This window comes from Xenopus tropicalis, chromosome 2 (assembly GCF_000004195.4).
Source record: "Xenopus tropicalis strain Nigerian chromosome 2, UCB_Xtro_10.0, whole genome shotgun sequence".
Lineage (NCBI taxonomy): Eukaryota > Metazoa > Chordata > Amphibia > Anura > Pipidae > Xenopus > Xenopus tropicalis.
The window spans coordinates 87,688,538-87,704,777 of record NC_030678.2 but is presented as its reverse complement, the minus strand read 5'-3'; the positions used below and the strand labels follow the sequence as shown (position 1 = coordinate 87,704,777).

General features: G+C 38.0%; 1 protein-coding gene across 2 annotated transcripts in view; it reads left to right on the top strand.

The window, feature by feature from the left end:
* Positions 1 to 16,240, top strand: part of tinagl1 (tubulointerstitial nephritis antigen-like 1) — a 34,088-nt gene that overhangs the window by 10,986 nt on the left and 6,862 nt on the right. For both annotated transcript variants that reach the window (XM_002938486.5, XM_004911603.3), the window contains exons 3-11: positions 1,737 to 1,800; positions 5,625 to 5,717; positions 7,197 to 7,311; positions 9,031 to 9,151; positions 11,218 to 11,368; positions 11,593 to 11,776; positions 12,587 to 12,632; positions 14,240 to 14,363; positions 16,143 to 16,188. In XM_002938486.5, the coding sequence (XP_002938532.3) occupies positions 1,737 to 1,800; positions 5,625 to 5,717; positions 7,197 to 7,311; positions 9,031 to 9,151; positions 11,218 to 11,368; positions 11,593 to 11,776; positions 12,587 to 12,632; positions 14,240 to 14,363; positions 16,143 to 16,188 (944 nt within the window). The remainder of the gene's footprint in view (positions 1 to 1,736; positions 1,801 to 5,624; positions 5,718 to 7,196; positions 7,312 to 9,030; positions 9,152 to 11,217; positions 11,369 to 11,592; positions 11,777 to 12,586; positions 12,633 to 14,239; positions 14,364 to 16,142; positions 16,189 to 16,240) is intronic.

Sequence of the window (16,240 nt, the reverse complement as noted above, 5' to 3'; positions counted from 1 at the left end):
AGAGCACAGTGAGCATGTGTCATAGACACTCAAAATATGGTCTAACAGAATCCAAGATGGTGAGCTCCTGTGGAAAGCTTTGAAGACCTGCATTATTATTATTATTTTGGTACATTATATTTGGTAGATAAAATAAACAGCATTTCTAACTCAATTTAAGGCTTTAGTTCTTCTTTATTCCATTGTAGCAAATAAATTCTCCAAAGTTTGTTTTCCAGATAACCTGAATACTTTTACACTTAGCATATTTGCTAACGTTACATGTTCTCATTTGGTGGTGGCTTTCCTTTTAAGGCATATATACATGCATAGTGAAAATACCACCGACACTGTGTGCTTATCGTTCTGTATAAAAATGATAAGGCTTATACTAATACCTTTGCAGTGATGACCTTGAATGGGGCACCAAATACTTTTGTGCCAAGTCTGTATTAGTAATTATCAAGTAATGTTAGCACCACCACAGTAAAATTCCACCATCTATTCATTTATATGGGATTTTAGAGGCAGTATCAAATGGTGGACTCTACCTTTCACCCATTGATAAATATGCCTCTTAAAATCCCATAGAAATGAATTTTATTGTGGAGAGCTCATATTTCACACTTAATAAATCTGGCCTTTAAATTATAGTCAAGGAATGTGCATTTTCTAGTAAATCAGAAGTCTAACATTACAGTGAACTGCAATGATTTGAAAAAAATAATGAAATTCCATTTGTATGGATAGGATAGTTTTTTGTTGCTTTAATTGTATGATACTATTACAGGGTAACATGAGGCAGGGCAGGTCAGCATGTGTGTGTGCACATTTATTCACATAGCAATATTTATAATCAGTTATAAGTTATTTAAGATCAATGGTTCCCAATCCATGTCTCATAACGGAGTGAAAGTTGTGCTATATGCTCCGAACAGCACATTTTATCTTTATTTCATTATCAGTTTTATACACCTACTCTTGGCTGAGCATGGCATGTACATAAAATCCATGCACAACTATTGCCCTGGCTACACTGTTGGAATATTTTAAATTTCTTTTATCTGGAACTTCAATACTTCACTTCAATTGTCTTCTATTTTAAATTTGCACAAAAACTCCCTCATTGAGCTTGTCTCTGCTTTCTTCTCCAATCATTTTTCTGCATTAGAGTGTCCTGCCTTGTTTCATTTGTTGCCACTGACAGTTTACCTCTGCAACTTCCCATAGTAAAGCTATAAACCTTAGACAAAAGTTGCCCACTGAAAAACTGTGAGGGTGATTCTACCTGAGTGGGAAAGCACTTCCATAAGCTGGAAAACTGCAGTGAAGAATGGAGAAGAGAGACTGTATTAATACAAAATTATTCCCAAAAATAATTCTGTTTAGATTAATCAAGTTGTCTGTTGGTGCATATATAACTCTGTTATATAAATGAGACACCCATGAGAACCTATCACTATATGGTAAGGTACAACGTTTTGAATAAAGACTTGGCATATACAGAATATACAGTAAGCAGGGGATTATGTGGCCCCAGCTTGCCCTGGAAATTCCTAGACTTTTCCTTTATATCCCATCTTAATATGAACCAGCCTTATTCTGCCAACTGTATGGAAAATGTTGGACAGATCTGTCCCAAAGGATAGCAACCCCAATCCTCACAAGTATTTAGTTTCCTCTTGCATGTCTCTTGCCATTGCTCTGAGAAAATACTGTGACAAATTCCAATCATTCTTATGTGACTTCCCTTCTAGCTTGTGTTCGCAATGGTCAGCATTACCCAAAAGGAGCAACTTACCTTGAAAACTGCAACCTCTGGTAAGATCACACCATCACACCAAATGCGTTTGTATAATCAATTACTTTTACGCCACCAGTGCATATATTATGTTGCTATTCTCAAACCTTGTTGTGATTTATTAAAATTGCATATCTCATTCCTATATGCTTTTAGGGAGGTGAGAGCTATTTGTTGGCACTGTGTCAGATGACATGCACACAAGAATATCTTATTTATCACTATTAGAAGCTGAAGAATACCATACTTGGAGCTTATGCACAGCTTAGATACTTATTTTCCAAGACAGAAAGCACTCAAACCCACCACTATAAAGTCCCATTTACTTGAACGAGAGACAGTGCTGGGCCAAAAAGTGTCAATGTACAGCGCTGTAAAGTAATGAGAGATCTAATTCTCTCAGCTAGCTCTACAGTTGTCATTTATTTTTATTCAATGTCACATTTTTTCTTGTACAACTGACAAATGGGAAACATTCTATATACCATACACTTGAAAACAAATGATTAATGGGCTCATTGTGATGGAGCACATCCTTTTCCCATCACAATTATAAATGGTTTACATTTTTTGCTAATTATGCAGGAAATATCAAGCATTACTTTGAAAAAGAAGGTTTTTTTTGGTCATGAAAGTTTGTGTCTAGAGTTATCACTATATATTAACATATCCTTCATGTATCTCTTGGGAAATGGCTGATGGTTTTACAGTTTCTGAATACATTTTTCACAATTTTAAATGCTGGTGCACAGTTCGCTGCTGCTGTGCCTACTGATATAACCCACAAGGGTAATCCAGTAATTACCACCTGTTTGAAGGTGGAAGTAGCTCCAAGGTTCCCCTGCATCAAAAGGTGTGTTTTTTGTGCGATTTGGATCAGGAGCAGGGACAGATGCACAGACAGAAAGCACAATGATAGGGAAGTACAAAAAGCACCTTTGGATGATAGTAACTTTTAGCGCAAATTAAAACATACAGTCTGGCAGCATGGCAAATGAAGGTTTATTTCTGGCACTGTTCCAACAGAACAGTAAAATCAAAGTTTTACAGAAGCTTAAAAGTAAAATAGAAGTTCCCCTGGCAACACACCAGTTTAACCCTGTCCCCTCAAGGACTGCTCTTCAGTAATTGCAATCCCAATTTTGTGTTATAATGCCCTTTGCAAGGCTGGATCAAATAATACAGACATCTGTCAGTACACTGCCAAGCCTCTTAATATTGGTATACTTCAATTCCTTCTTAAAAGTTACACATGCAAATAACACAAACTATTTCTTACTACTGTACATTTTCTATAAACTACCGTACTCCTTTATTTGGGACTAATGTATTTTTTGTCATGTGCAGCTGGATTCAGGATAACATGAGCATGCCTGGATTTGTGATTAGATATTTTCTTTGATAGCAATAATAACTATTAATCAAAACATCACTAACATAAACCCACCAGATTAGTAAAATATATTTCTGTAAAAAGACACTCCACTTTATATGCAAAACAATATGCACCATACAAGGAAACTTTTACAGACATGAGCCTGCTTGCATAAGCTAAATGAAAGATACATTGCTCATAATTTGTGCTGTATATTAATGTGCATCCAGTATTCTTAGTGGTTGCTAATCCCAAAAAGTTAAAAATAATTATATGATCAGAATATCCAGTCTTTTTCCTTGGCATAGATATATTATTATTATCATTCATTATGTCAGCTTAATAAAAGGCTTAACATGGTAGGGTCAAATCTAAGGTACAAGTAGAATAACAAAAGTCATCTGTCAGACAAAACTTCCCAACTTCTGCTCAAATCATATCAAGTAATTCGAAAGCTGAGCTGAAACCAAGTTCTCTCTCAAAGTCTTTACAATTACATTTTCATTAATAGAGATGGGAACATCCCTTGATTTCTTTTAAAACTTGTAGATATACACTGATTGCTGGATCTAAGTGAGGTGATATGATGTCAAATATGACACTGCTACTCACAATTCTGCAGTCCTACTGTCCATCGAATAAGCATCTAATTAATGCCTAATGTCTTTGACTTGTGCAAATATTGTTATTTGCCATCATTTTTACCTTGGAGAAATTCTCCAATTTGGATTGTTTCCCCAAGTATTTAAGTGTTATGTATATTGATTCAAGAAAAAAAAAGAGGGCGGGGAAGAACAAAGTACAGCACTTGGCTCATTACAAGATAGAAAGGAATGTCACATGTTAGTGTGTGGCCCAGTATACCAGTAAACCAGGAGCAGAGGGCCATATTGCAGGAACATAGAAGTTTGTGATTGACTAATGTATAAAATACTGTTAATAAGCAATGACTATAGTAACCAGGCTGAAATATGAGGAACTTTGAATAGAGTGAATTTTTTTTAAAAAATGTATCTTTGTCAACCCTCCCCTCCCCCTACAGATATATAAAATTGCCCTGTTATGGTTCCATGTGCTTTTTCTAAATTTTTCCCTAATTAACTTTCAGACCAGGGATCCATGAATACATAGGAGAGCAAAAATTTCATATTTCTTGGCCCAGTGCTTTTGGTTGCCAGTCCCACAGGAAACTTCCTGTTTCAAAATGTTGTACATTTGTCTTTCTGTACAATACTTGTGGTCCTCTGGGAAGTATTTGGATGCCATTTGAAGAATACCCATACCTTTCCACGTGCCAAAGTTTAACCCCAGATTTGCCATCTGGAGCATAAAGAATCTTGCCCCTATTTGTAAATGTGCATCAGAAATTACTCTAAACATCATGTTTATTGGTCTGTTAGCTTTTTGGCATGTTATGAATTCAAGCAATGTGACGAAGGGCACATTATCTAGGCGTACAAGGAATGCTCTGTAGCTTTCTGCACTGGTTTTATTGGTTTAGAAATATGGGAAAGAAAACAGCGAAGCAATGAGGAGACATGATTCTCATAATGAAACTCCAGCTATACTTAGACTCTCGGTTCATAACCTTAAATGGAAATGAAAGTCCTAAAAACCAGAGATGTAGAGAAAGCTCCTAATCCCAAATTCCTGTATCTTTCTTTCTGAAGTCTTTTGCCGCTGTGTATTAACTACATGGCTGTTCATCACTTCAAAACATAGACATCATATTTTGTAGCCCTTGCAAGCAGAGATTGCTAAGAGGCACATGACCATATTTCATTCTGAGACAAATTTTGCTGTTCATTATAAACACCATAAAACATTTTACATACACAGACTTAAATGTGTGACTTTCTGAGTCTTCTGCCCCCTCCCCCCCCTCCTGTATTTAGCTTCCTATCCCTTTAATGCAGTCATGCTTGTATCTCAAACAATAGAGCTTCCCCCTGTAATAGTGGGCTTATGTTCCCCGGCTCCAAACAAAAGGTTTATAAAAATAATGTCTGAGTCACTCCCAGGAGAACTTTACTGTCTGTGGGCTCTCCCTTATTTCCCAGAGGTTATTAAGTAGGGAGGAGTTGTGGAAGATACCAACAATGAAGAAAATTCAATTCTTGGTCAGATAGTTTTTAGTAACTGGACTAAATTTATATTGGCTCAACCTGTGTAGATGCCTATTATCTTTTAATTTAGATATAAGCAATATTATTGACTTAAGTATTACATATATACCCCTTGATATATTTTCAAGTGTTTCTCTCAACCTCAATATACATGGGGTGAATGCTAATTTATTGCCTTGAACTCGCTAATGTTGGACTGACCCAATGTTAACTGCAAACGCGATGAACCAAGACAGTTGTTAATGTCACACACACTGGAAGCGTTCATGAGATGCTTACATACTGATAAACAGTATGTCATTGTATAGTGCAGATCCTATCATTAACCCATCTTTTTCTGCAGTACTTGTGCCAATGAAGGAAGATGGCATTGCGAGCAGAATCCATGTCTTATCAATGCAAAGGCCATTGAAGCCATAAACACAGGAGATTATAGGTAAGTCAAAACAGAACAAAGTTGACTATTTTGTAAAGTTACCCAATTATTTAAAAAAATGTGGGACACTTCTAATAAATGAAAATTGTCATACTGTACCCAGTATCCCTTCTAGCTGTACATTTGGGAAGTGTAGTAAGTAGTACCTTACATGACTTTCCACTGATCTCAGGTTTGAGAACAAGTAGTGATAGACATTCAAAGCCAAATATTTGTGAAATATACTGATGTTCTTGATTGCTGTTTGTGCCCTGCATTAGCTAATGGGTTGGCTGCAAGACATCTAAGATTTACACTGATTTGCCTGTTTGACACTGGCAACGTGTCTTTGGGAATATTTATCTCCCTCACTTTTGCAGTTAGCAAATCCAGGTACTTTTTGTATATCTGTGAATAATCATGCACTGAAAGGAACAGAGCAAAGTAAGTACTCTGGCAAACACAGGGATGCTATAAGGCCCCTAACACTCTAGCATACCTCCCAAATGTCCTGATTTTCGCAGGACAGTCCCGATTTTAACATCTCAGTCCGCAGTCCCGGATGCTTACTGAAAAGTCCCTCATTTCACTTTGATCTCCTGAACTGAAAGCCAAAAAAGATACAGAAATCTGTTTAAACTTGACATAACCTGGCAATTTTTTAAAAATGGGAGTGGTATTTAGGGAGTGTGGTCACAAATATGGGTGTGGTCATAAAAAAACTTTGCTGCGCTATGCGTGCCATTTCTTTTTATTCCTCTTTGCATTTTTCAAGTGTTGGTTTGCTCTAGCACTTGTACCATAGCCCTAGTAAGTGAACCCTTATATGTTTAAAATAAAACTGGCATATTTGAGACAATCATATGGACTTTGTCAGTATTACCAACAAATAAGTATCTGTTTCTTTTGTAAAAAATATACTGCCAGTGTTTTCCCAGGGTCCAACTCACTGTTCAACCTAACTTTGCAGGGCATTAAATGGTCATACCTGTCATACAGACAGGGCTGGGCATGCCACAATCCCCTTATGAGCTGATGTACACAACTATCCTAGCAGCCAGAAGTCTGGAAGTCAGAATGGAAGATGAGTAGAAGAGGCCCTAAAAAAAGAAAGTGAAGCAATAAAAAATAAGAATACAAAATTAAATTAAGGGTGACCCTGAAAACCATATTGCATTATTAGTTGCAGGCTGGATTAATAACATAATAAAGGTTCATTTAAAGGTGAACTTCTTTAACTGTGTGAATATTTCTATTGTTTTTAGGATGATGGTTAGAGTTTCTCAAATTATTATTTCTAACTAATTAAGCATAGCAACCATATCACAAGTAAAAACTGCATTTTCTAGATGTGATAGAGCCTTTATACTGCATGTTCAGAGCATAAGGAAATGAAACCAGAACACTTTGTAAGCTTGACACCAGACTGGGTTAATTCTTTTGTAGAAGAACCATTATAACCATTGTAATTGTGTTTTTTCTTCATTTTAATATCTATAGTTGGACTGCTGGAAATTATAGTCAGTTCTGGGGCATGACCTTGGATGAAGGGATTCAGTATCGCTTGGGGACTGCAAAGCCTTCTTCTTCTGTCATGAACATGAATGAGATACACGTGAGTACCAAGGAAAGCTCAAAAGTTGATTTAGAGGCATGCCAGTCTGCTACTACATTTACCCATCATTTACATTCCCCCTTTCCCCATATTGACTTTCTCCCATATTGACTTTCCCCCATATTGACTTTCTGGAAATAATCTATTCTCATTGGACAACTGGTAGGAGCAAGATTAAATTTAGTATGTATTTAACGTTGTGGGGGTGTAGGGGTGTGTGTGTTGTGCTAGTCAACTAAAGCATTGTATACAGTATCCTAAGTTGGTCTATGCAGCAGATAAATAAAAATACATAAAATAGGTGTCTTGAGTCTCCAAGGGTAAATTTCATAAGCTTTGCAGCCATATGTGCCAGTCAAAGCACTGAACTGTAGACTGCACTAAAAGTGAGGTCAGTTATGTGTACTATGCTGTATAGCACAGTATCTCTTCCTACCCATGTAGGAAAAACAATGAAATAGGCTACAGTCAATAAGGCTGATGTCATTGGTGTACCTGTGGCTCCTGTACCACAGTCAGATTAAAATATATGGCTATGAAGTGCTCACTAAAAAATGTAGGACTTCTCTAATGCTTGAATATGTTAGTTTGTTCATAAGAGATTAGAAAAAGTCAGGGCGGGCATAGAGAATATAAATATAGATACACAGCCTTCAGGTCATATAGTTTTTTTCTTGTATGTCACATAGGGCTCTGAGATGTAAATTTGGCCCTGGAGTGTATAGACCCCTGTCCCTTTCTTTTCCTGCAGTTTGGGTCAGCCTGTGATTTTTGGCACAATCCCAGAGACACTTACAATACAAGGTTGATAAAGGCAGCCTTTCATAGTCAGCTTCCACTCAGGAAATCCGGAGTCCGCTCCATTTCAACCGATTGGACAGTGGTCATAAAACACATTGTTAGCTTCAGCTGGCTGGACACCCCTCCCTTTCTACCAGGCTGCCAATGAAGGAAAAAGGAGGGGGTCCCTGCCTAGGAACATGGAGAGCCTGGAAAATTCCTTCAAGTTATGGCAGGAAAGGTCACAAAATACTGACATGACCAGATGTACAATCACATTAAAATGGGACTTTTTCCAAGTTCATTTTGCATTTCTTGGTATATACATGAGGGCATGTTCACTCATCAAGATGCAGTCATCAGAGTGCAATTTTGTGCACAATTGCAATTTTTTCCCACAATGCACAATTTCCCCCTCATTTCCAGTGTCATTGCAGACACAAGCAGGCAATTCTCTTGACACAATTGCGCTGCACCAATTTGCAACTGTGTGTGCGCTTCGCTGCAAAATGGGCACAGTTGAGCTAAGAATTTTCAAAGTCTATCTTGTGTCATTTCCAGTGTTATCAGTGTAAGTAACATGTGCATCCTATTCTTTTGGTGCAAGTGTGTTGCAGAAATGGTGACGGTGAAGGAAAAACTGGCAAGCAAAACTATAGGGAGGAGCAAGGAGCACATTTTGATATAAAAACATATAACAAAAGTGGCCTAAGGTGCAAGTCACTGCACAGAAAAGCTCAAGTCGCCCAGTGCGCTTGTGGACATAAATGAGCCCTGTGATTTCTGATTAAAGTTATAGGGACACATTCCTGCTGTAAAGGATTATGCTTTGAACACCCAGGAAGTTATTTCCACCCCCCCTCCCATTTTTTATACTTTACTTTATTGTAGCCAACTGGCAGGTGTCACATAAGGTTATACTGTCTTTCCTTACTGCAGGTAAACATGAACAATGACATTCTGCCTTCCCACTTCAATGCAGCAGAAAAGTGGCCAGGACTGGTGCATGAACCGCTGGATCAAGGAAACTGTGCAGGCTCCTGGGCTTTCTCCACTGCTGGTAAATTCCACACAGTATCATGGGGAGGGGGGTGGTAATCTAAATGAGTGAAGAAACTTGGAAAGAATAAATATAGAAACATTTTTTACAATAAAACAACCAGAGTGGTAGAGTAACTTGTGAAGAAAGTAACTTATAATTTAAAGTTCCAATATAGATTCAAAAAGACTTAAAAACTCTTATTTTTATTTCTTATAGATATTGTTTCTGTAATCTTATAATTAATGGAATTGGTAGTATATTGGGGCTGTCATTTGGTATCGGCCATCAAGCTGAGTGGGTACTAACTCACTTTGAATACTGATATAAAGGATATAACCAATACCTAAATCAAAGTGGTAAGTAAATTCATTAACAATATTAACTTAATGGGCGATACCAAAATGACGTTACCAATAAAATGACACTAACAATACTGTGAATACTGCTATAGATGAGATAACCAATACCTAAATTGCAGTACCGTAAATGTTATGGATATTGGTATCACCGTCATTGGTGCAAGTGATTTCATCTGTAATAACACTGACATTGGTATTAATGTTGATATTGTGGGCAGATTGTTTATGCCAATGTATTGGTAGCCATAGTGATATGCCAATGCAGTAAGTATCTGGATACTGATACTCACCCATGGGCATTTTAACATGTTGCTGATGGACATTGTGTTTAGGTACGTGGTCTGGGCACCCTGGTCATATATGCACTTGTAATTTGTCACAATGCATATAGATTGAAATCCAGAGTGCCCTCCCAACAGCACAGACAGGGTCCATCTATAAAAATTGAATTTTTATGTAATGTATTTATGCAATTACTAGGACTACTAGAACATAAAATATTGATTGCATAAAATGTATTTTCTAAAGTAATTTTCTAAAGACTGTAATAACTAGAACTAGAAAGGGAAGTTTGAGAACAAACTTCATGTTGGTTTGAAAAACATGAAGTCACTGAATGAAATTTGATCTGTTGTTGGCTCCACCCAGTTTTTTTAACCTTGGACCACAGTTATATAACAAAAACCACTCTGCAATGTTTGGGGACCCTGGTTTTAATAATGTCTGAATGGCAGCAATTTAAATTTCCCCCCTGAAAGTCAATGAGTGACATCTGATTGGCAGTTGGTTACTCTGCCTCCTTTTTCTAACCTGGAACTGCAGTTTCCCAGTGATTAACTGCAAAGTTTAGGGACCCTAGGATTAATAGTTAAAGAATGGCAGCAGTTTAAATTTAAACCAATAAGTCAATAGGTGAATTGTGATTGGTGGTTGGTGGGTGTGCCCACTTTTTCTAACCTTAAATTAAGTCACCAAGTGACAAACAGTGGGCACCCTGGCATAAATAGTGTGTGAATGACAGCATTTTAAATTTAAACCAATGAAATTCATTGGAATCTGATTGGCTGTTAGTGGCTCAACCCACTTTTCCTATTTTTGAACTGTAGTCCCCCAGTGCATGTCAATAGGTAAAATCTGATTGGCTGTTGGTGGCACCGCCCACTTTTTCTAACCTTGAACCGGAGTTACCTGGTAAACTGCAAAGTTTGGGGATCTTAGTAATCCAGGCGCCCCCAGGCCAGCCCCATTCGTTCAGGCTGACCCCATGACTATGTGATTTAAGTTTGCTGAGTGCAGTCTCAAAGCTGTAAGTGGCATCCAACAAATGCCGCTGTTTCATTTGGGGTGACCCCATGATTATGTTATTCAAGTTTGGGGAGCGTAGCTTCAAAGCTTTAAGAGTGGCAGCAGTTTGAATATCTTTTCTGTCAAAATCAATGGGAAAATTGGGGTGTTCCGAGGGGCGCTACAAAAAGACAGGGGACGGGATCACTTAGAAAAGCACAAGCAACCTGCTCCGCTATAGGGCAAAGGAGTATGGAGAGTTTGGGTGTTGTACCCCTAAAACTGTAGGAGGAGTAGCGTTTAGAATATGGGGGGCGCTAAGAAGAAGAAGAAAAAGAAGAATCGGAAGAATAAGCTGAAGTCGAGGAACAACCCAACATAATAAAGTAAAATATAAAACACTGTGTATATCTTTGTATATATTTCTTTCTTTCTCTCCAGCCGTTGCATCTGACAGAATTTCCATCCAGTCAATGGGGCACATGACGCAATCCCTGTCCCCTCAGAATCTGCTATCCTGTGACACCAGAAATCAGCACGGCTGCAGAGGGGGACGAGTGGATGGAGCCTGGTGGTATCTGCGAAGAAGAGGGTATGGACACTGGATACTACTGTGCATTTTACTAAAACTATATATAAATATATAACTAAATACTCCAAAGCTGTGGAAATGTAGAATTTCCATTACAGACTTATCAGCAAAAATCATGCATACATTCACTTTTGTTTAGGGAAGACTGCCAAGCTCTTAACTACTGATATAGACTGACTGTGTTTTAGAAGCAATCGTTTATCTTTGTCTGTATTTTTTCTTAGAGTTGTCTCAGAGCCATGTTATCCATTCACTAGTCTGAATACAAATGGACATTCAGCCCCTTGCATGATGCAAAGTCGCTCCATGGGAAGAGGGAAACGACAGGCCACCAATAATTGCCCCAACCAATACTATTCATCCAATGAAATCTACCAGTCGACACCAGCATACCGACTGGCATCTAGTGTGAGTCTCCTAAAACCGTAACACAATTCTTAAATTAACTTACCATATAGAAGTTTTACTGTACTTACTGTAATTTTCTGTATCTAATATCATTGCAGAACTTACTTACATACTTACTTGTCAATACACCTACATTCCTAACACTATTCCTGTATTCAAATGCACACCCACCCTCAATACGATCCTTTTATTGTTCTGTGCCATTAAACACAGTTGCAGCAATCAATGTACATGTTGCCCTACCATTAAACATGTATTCCAGCAGTTGCACATCTAGGCCCAACATTAAACATATACACAAACAGAACCATTATAAATGCTGCCTACATGATTCAGAGTTTTTGCTTAAAGCCCTGACATTACTATTGCAATATCTCCAAGACAAGATGACACTACATCTGCAGCCCTGACTCTTCTCTCCTGAACACACTGACCACTGTCACTGCAGAGCTGTCATTATTTACAAAGAATTTAAACATGCCCTCAGTCAGCTGTGGAACCTTATGGCGTATTAGTCTTGTGACTGTTGGTTTATGTTGTTTGCACAAACTATTGTTACTTTAATTGTAACTTGACTTCTAGTTGCGTCAATGCGCATATCCATTTGAGTATGCAATTGTTGCACCCACATCTTCTATTCTGCCCCTAACTAGCTCCCATAAGCCCTTTTGCCCCAGATTTGTCTGGTTCCAGTAAATTATTCTGGTGATAACTGCTCTCTGCTTTCCAACCTGTCTGGTCACATCCTCATTTCAGCTTCATTACAACCAACCCAAAATCTTAAGTAATTATTTCTCAAATACTCTGCAGGAAAAAGATATCATGAAGGAACTGTATGAAAATGGACCTGTGCAAGGTAAGTTTGGCATATGCACAAATAAACAAGCATTGTGCTACGCATGAAGTTAATTACTCTTATAACTCTTCTTATTATGGTGTAAATTGCTTTACTAGATTGCTCATTATGTTTTTAGTAGCAATCATTATCTCATGTGATACCAGAACTGAAAATATTTAGTGATGATATGCAGTGCAAGGTGTAGATTATCAGCTTTCCAGCAAGTGCCAAAGGACCAAATGACTACATGCATGGACCAGATAGCTTGGCTGACAGGCTGAACACTCTCTATTTCTTATTGGAATTACCCCCCTCTTTAACCCAATCTCAAAAAGGCTTTATTTCGATTAGTTTTTTAAGTAGAAAACCATATTAAATGTCAAATCTCTAAAAAAGAAATGTGTAAACCAAAAAATTCAAACCCAAATATGGGGTGGGGAGATTTTCATTCTGTTAAACAGTGGTGGGAACAAGCCCTAACTTGGTGGAATGCTACAATAAATAAGTGTTCCAGCATGTGCTTATTGAAATATGTAAATAAACACTCTAAGGTTTTATTAAAAGGGTGCAACTTACATGGTTCTTGTTTTTTTCTGATATATATATATATATATAACATTTTTATTTTTTCTGACTGCATAGGCAGCAGCTTATTAGCAAAGTTTGCTGTGGTCCTGTAAGGCATAGTAACAAATAAGCATTTTGGGGGTTATGTAATAAAAGGCACTAAGTTTGCCCACTGCAGTAACCCATAGCAACCAATCAGCAGGAAGAATTTACTGGTCAAGCAAACATCTTATTGGTTGCTATCGGTTACTACTACTGGGCAAACTTAGTGCCTTTTATTACAAATGGGGGTTTGTGTTTACTCGTCTAGAACAGTTGTATTAGGGCTGTGACCAACGGGGAGATTAGTCGCCGTGGGCAACTGATCTCCCCGATATGCCATCCCACTGGCTAGAATGTAAATCGCTGGTGGGATGGCATACGCGGTGCCGAAATCGCCGTAGATTTACATTCTAGCCGGTGGGATGGCATATTGAGATTAGTCGCCAGCGACAAGGGAGGTTTGTCATGCGGCGACTAATCTCCCTGTCTGTCACTGCCCTTAATAAATAAGACTAGGGCAAACCTGGCTTGCATTTGTAAATCTGGAAACAAAAAACAATTAAACTGACTTACTGTATATGAATGTTTACATAATGCTTCCATATAATAGGAGTAAGACATACTGAATGCCCTCCTGGAAATCACTGTGAAGGTCAAAATGCCATGTCACCTGTAAGATCCATTTGTTTGGTAAGGCCGCCCAATGAGTGGATGTTTCCCCGGATATGCCCACCTATGGTGGCTGATATCGGAGTAATCCAATCATTTGGCCTGAAGCCAAGCAATCAAATGGCGTGAGGGCCATATCAGTGAGCATAGTAAAGACAGAGTACAAAATAGAAGTGCAGAATAGAAATAATTGGTATTTTGATTTAGATCTCTGTTTTCAGTTTTTTTTGTAAATGTTACAGGTCCTTTAAACGTACTGTGTAAACAAAAGCCTCTGATATATCATAAGCTATCAGTAACTTTCCAACAAGGTTTCTAAATCACTCTCCCACTTCTTTCTATTAAAGCAATAATGGAAGTACACGAAGATTTCTTTATGTACAAGAGTGGAATTTACAGACGCACTCCAGTGACAGAGAGGGAACCAGAGCATCACCGCCGACATGGGACACACTCTGTAAAGATTACTGGGTAAGAACATTACTTGGTGTACAAAAAATGCTGGCGAGCTCAAGGGGAAATGACTTGTCCCTTCAGTCATGCCTATTTCTTGTTTGAGGAACCTTCTCCTTTTTTTTTTAAGATCACTGGCATTCTTTTATAGAATGTAGTTAGGATACTAGTTCTGATTAAGCATATTGGAATTTCCTTTGCATACAAAAAATGGCACAATACTGGTGTCCCATTCTCAGGTCAAGGTTCATGTGAACCAGAGCCAACATTTAGGGCACAAACAAGGACCTTCTTATTTGCCACTCCCTGTTCTTGATTGTACCCTGATTAGAATAGTTTAATTGAACCTAATACAAGTTTCGCTCTAGTGTTTTTTTCCCTTGCTTGCTCACAACACTTTCTGTGTGACTCATTAGGTATCCCTAATGTTACAGAGGTGTCCCTAAAAAATGCAAGGAAGGGAGAGGCAGGAAGCACTAACATAGTTCCCAATGGGGCAGTGGGTACTTACATAGCCTTGTACGGTGCTGAACCTCCACCCGATGACGCCTCCTAAATGCAGTGTATATATCCTGTGCTAGAGGAAACCTCCTTTCTCCTGAAAAAACACTTGACGGTATGGGTATAAAGATTACATCTGGCATGGTCAAGGAGAATACACTGTAATACTGATAAACAGTGAGTTTTCTGGAAATGAAAACAGAAAGTACAGGACGAGTGCTGCGGTGACTCCAGAGTATGGATTACAACAGGAAATTCTGCAGTATGAAATAAAGATACAGCAACATTTGTTTGGGGTAATATAAACACAGTAAAAATATATTTGCCCAATAGATAGTAGATGCTTCACAGCTGAGTCAATAAGTGATAGAAAGGGAGTGTACCAGGTAGTGTTACTGGCCTTTCTATGTTAAGCACTTCTTACACATGCTGCCTCTGTGTGCTGTCACTTCTGTGTGTGTGGTATGAAAAGCTGATATGAGGAGCAAAGCTGCATATAATTGCAGCAGTACATACTGTATTAACATTCCAGTCCTTGTTTCCTAAGTCTCAGCTCTACAAATAAAACATTACTGTGTACATTCCACATTTAAACAGAGAGAAATACTTTATTGTTTTTCATGCTGTAGCAAGCGCAAGAACTATGGTCAATTGCAATAACTAATATTAATGGTTAAGCTTTTTTATGTTAAAGCCTTAACCAACAGCTCAGGAATGTTTTTGTGTCCTGTAACCAAACATACCTTTGCCCCAGTACCTGCCCTTTTGTCACTTCATACCTGTAACTAAGGTAATGGGCATCTCCTCCCCATTCTCTTATTCTCTGGCACATGAGACCTCCCCATGATTTTTTTCCCCAAAGTTGTGGTTTCTAATTTTTGGCTTATTAGGAGTTTCTTCACCTTTTCAAGTACAGGTACGGGACCTGTTATCCAAAATGCTCTGGTTTTCCATATATGGGATCTTTCCATAATTTGTATCTCCATACCTTAAGCCTTTTAAAAAATGATTTAAATATAAAAATAAACCCAATAGGATTGTTTTGCCACTCCACCAATATGGATTCATGCAGCTTAGTTAAGATCAAGTACAGAGAGAACGAAAATCATTTTTAAAATTTTGAATTCTTCGGATAAAATGGAATCTATAGGAGATGGTTTTCCGGATAACGAATTCCATACCTGCACTGCATGCTTTGTCCATGCTTTCGTCAGTTTCAATGTAAAAAATGAAATGACTAATAACAGTAATAACAACAAAATTGATAAAAATCTCACTGCTGTTTTATCTAATTAGATGGGGCGAGGAAAGAGGAAGAGATGGACAGACACATAAATACTGGGTAAGACAGATTTCACAGGTTTGCTTATGAAAGACTAAAATAAAAGTGCAAT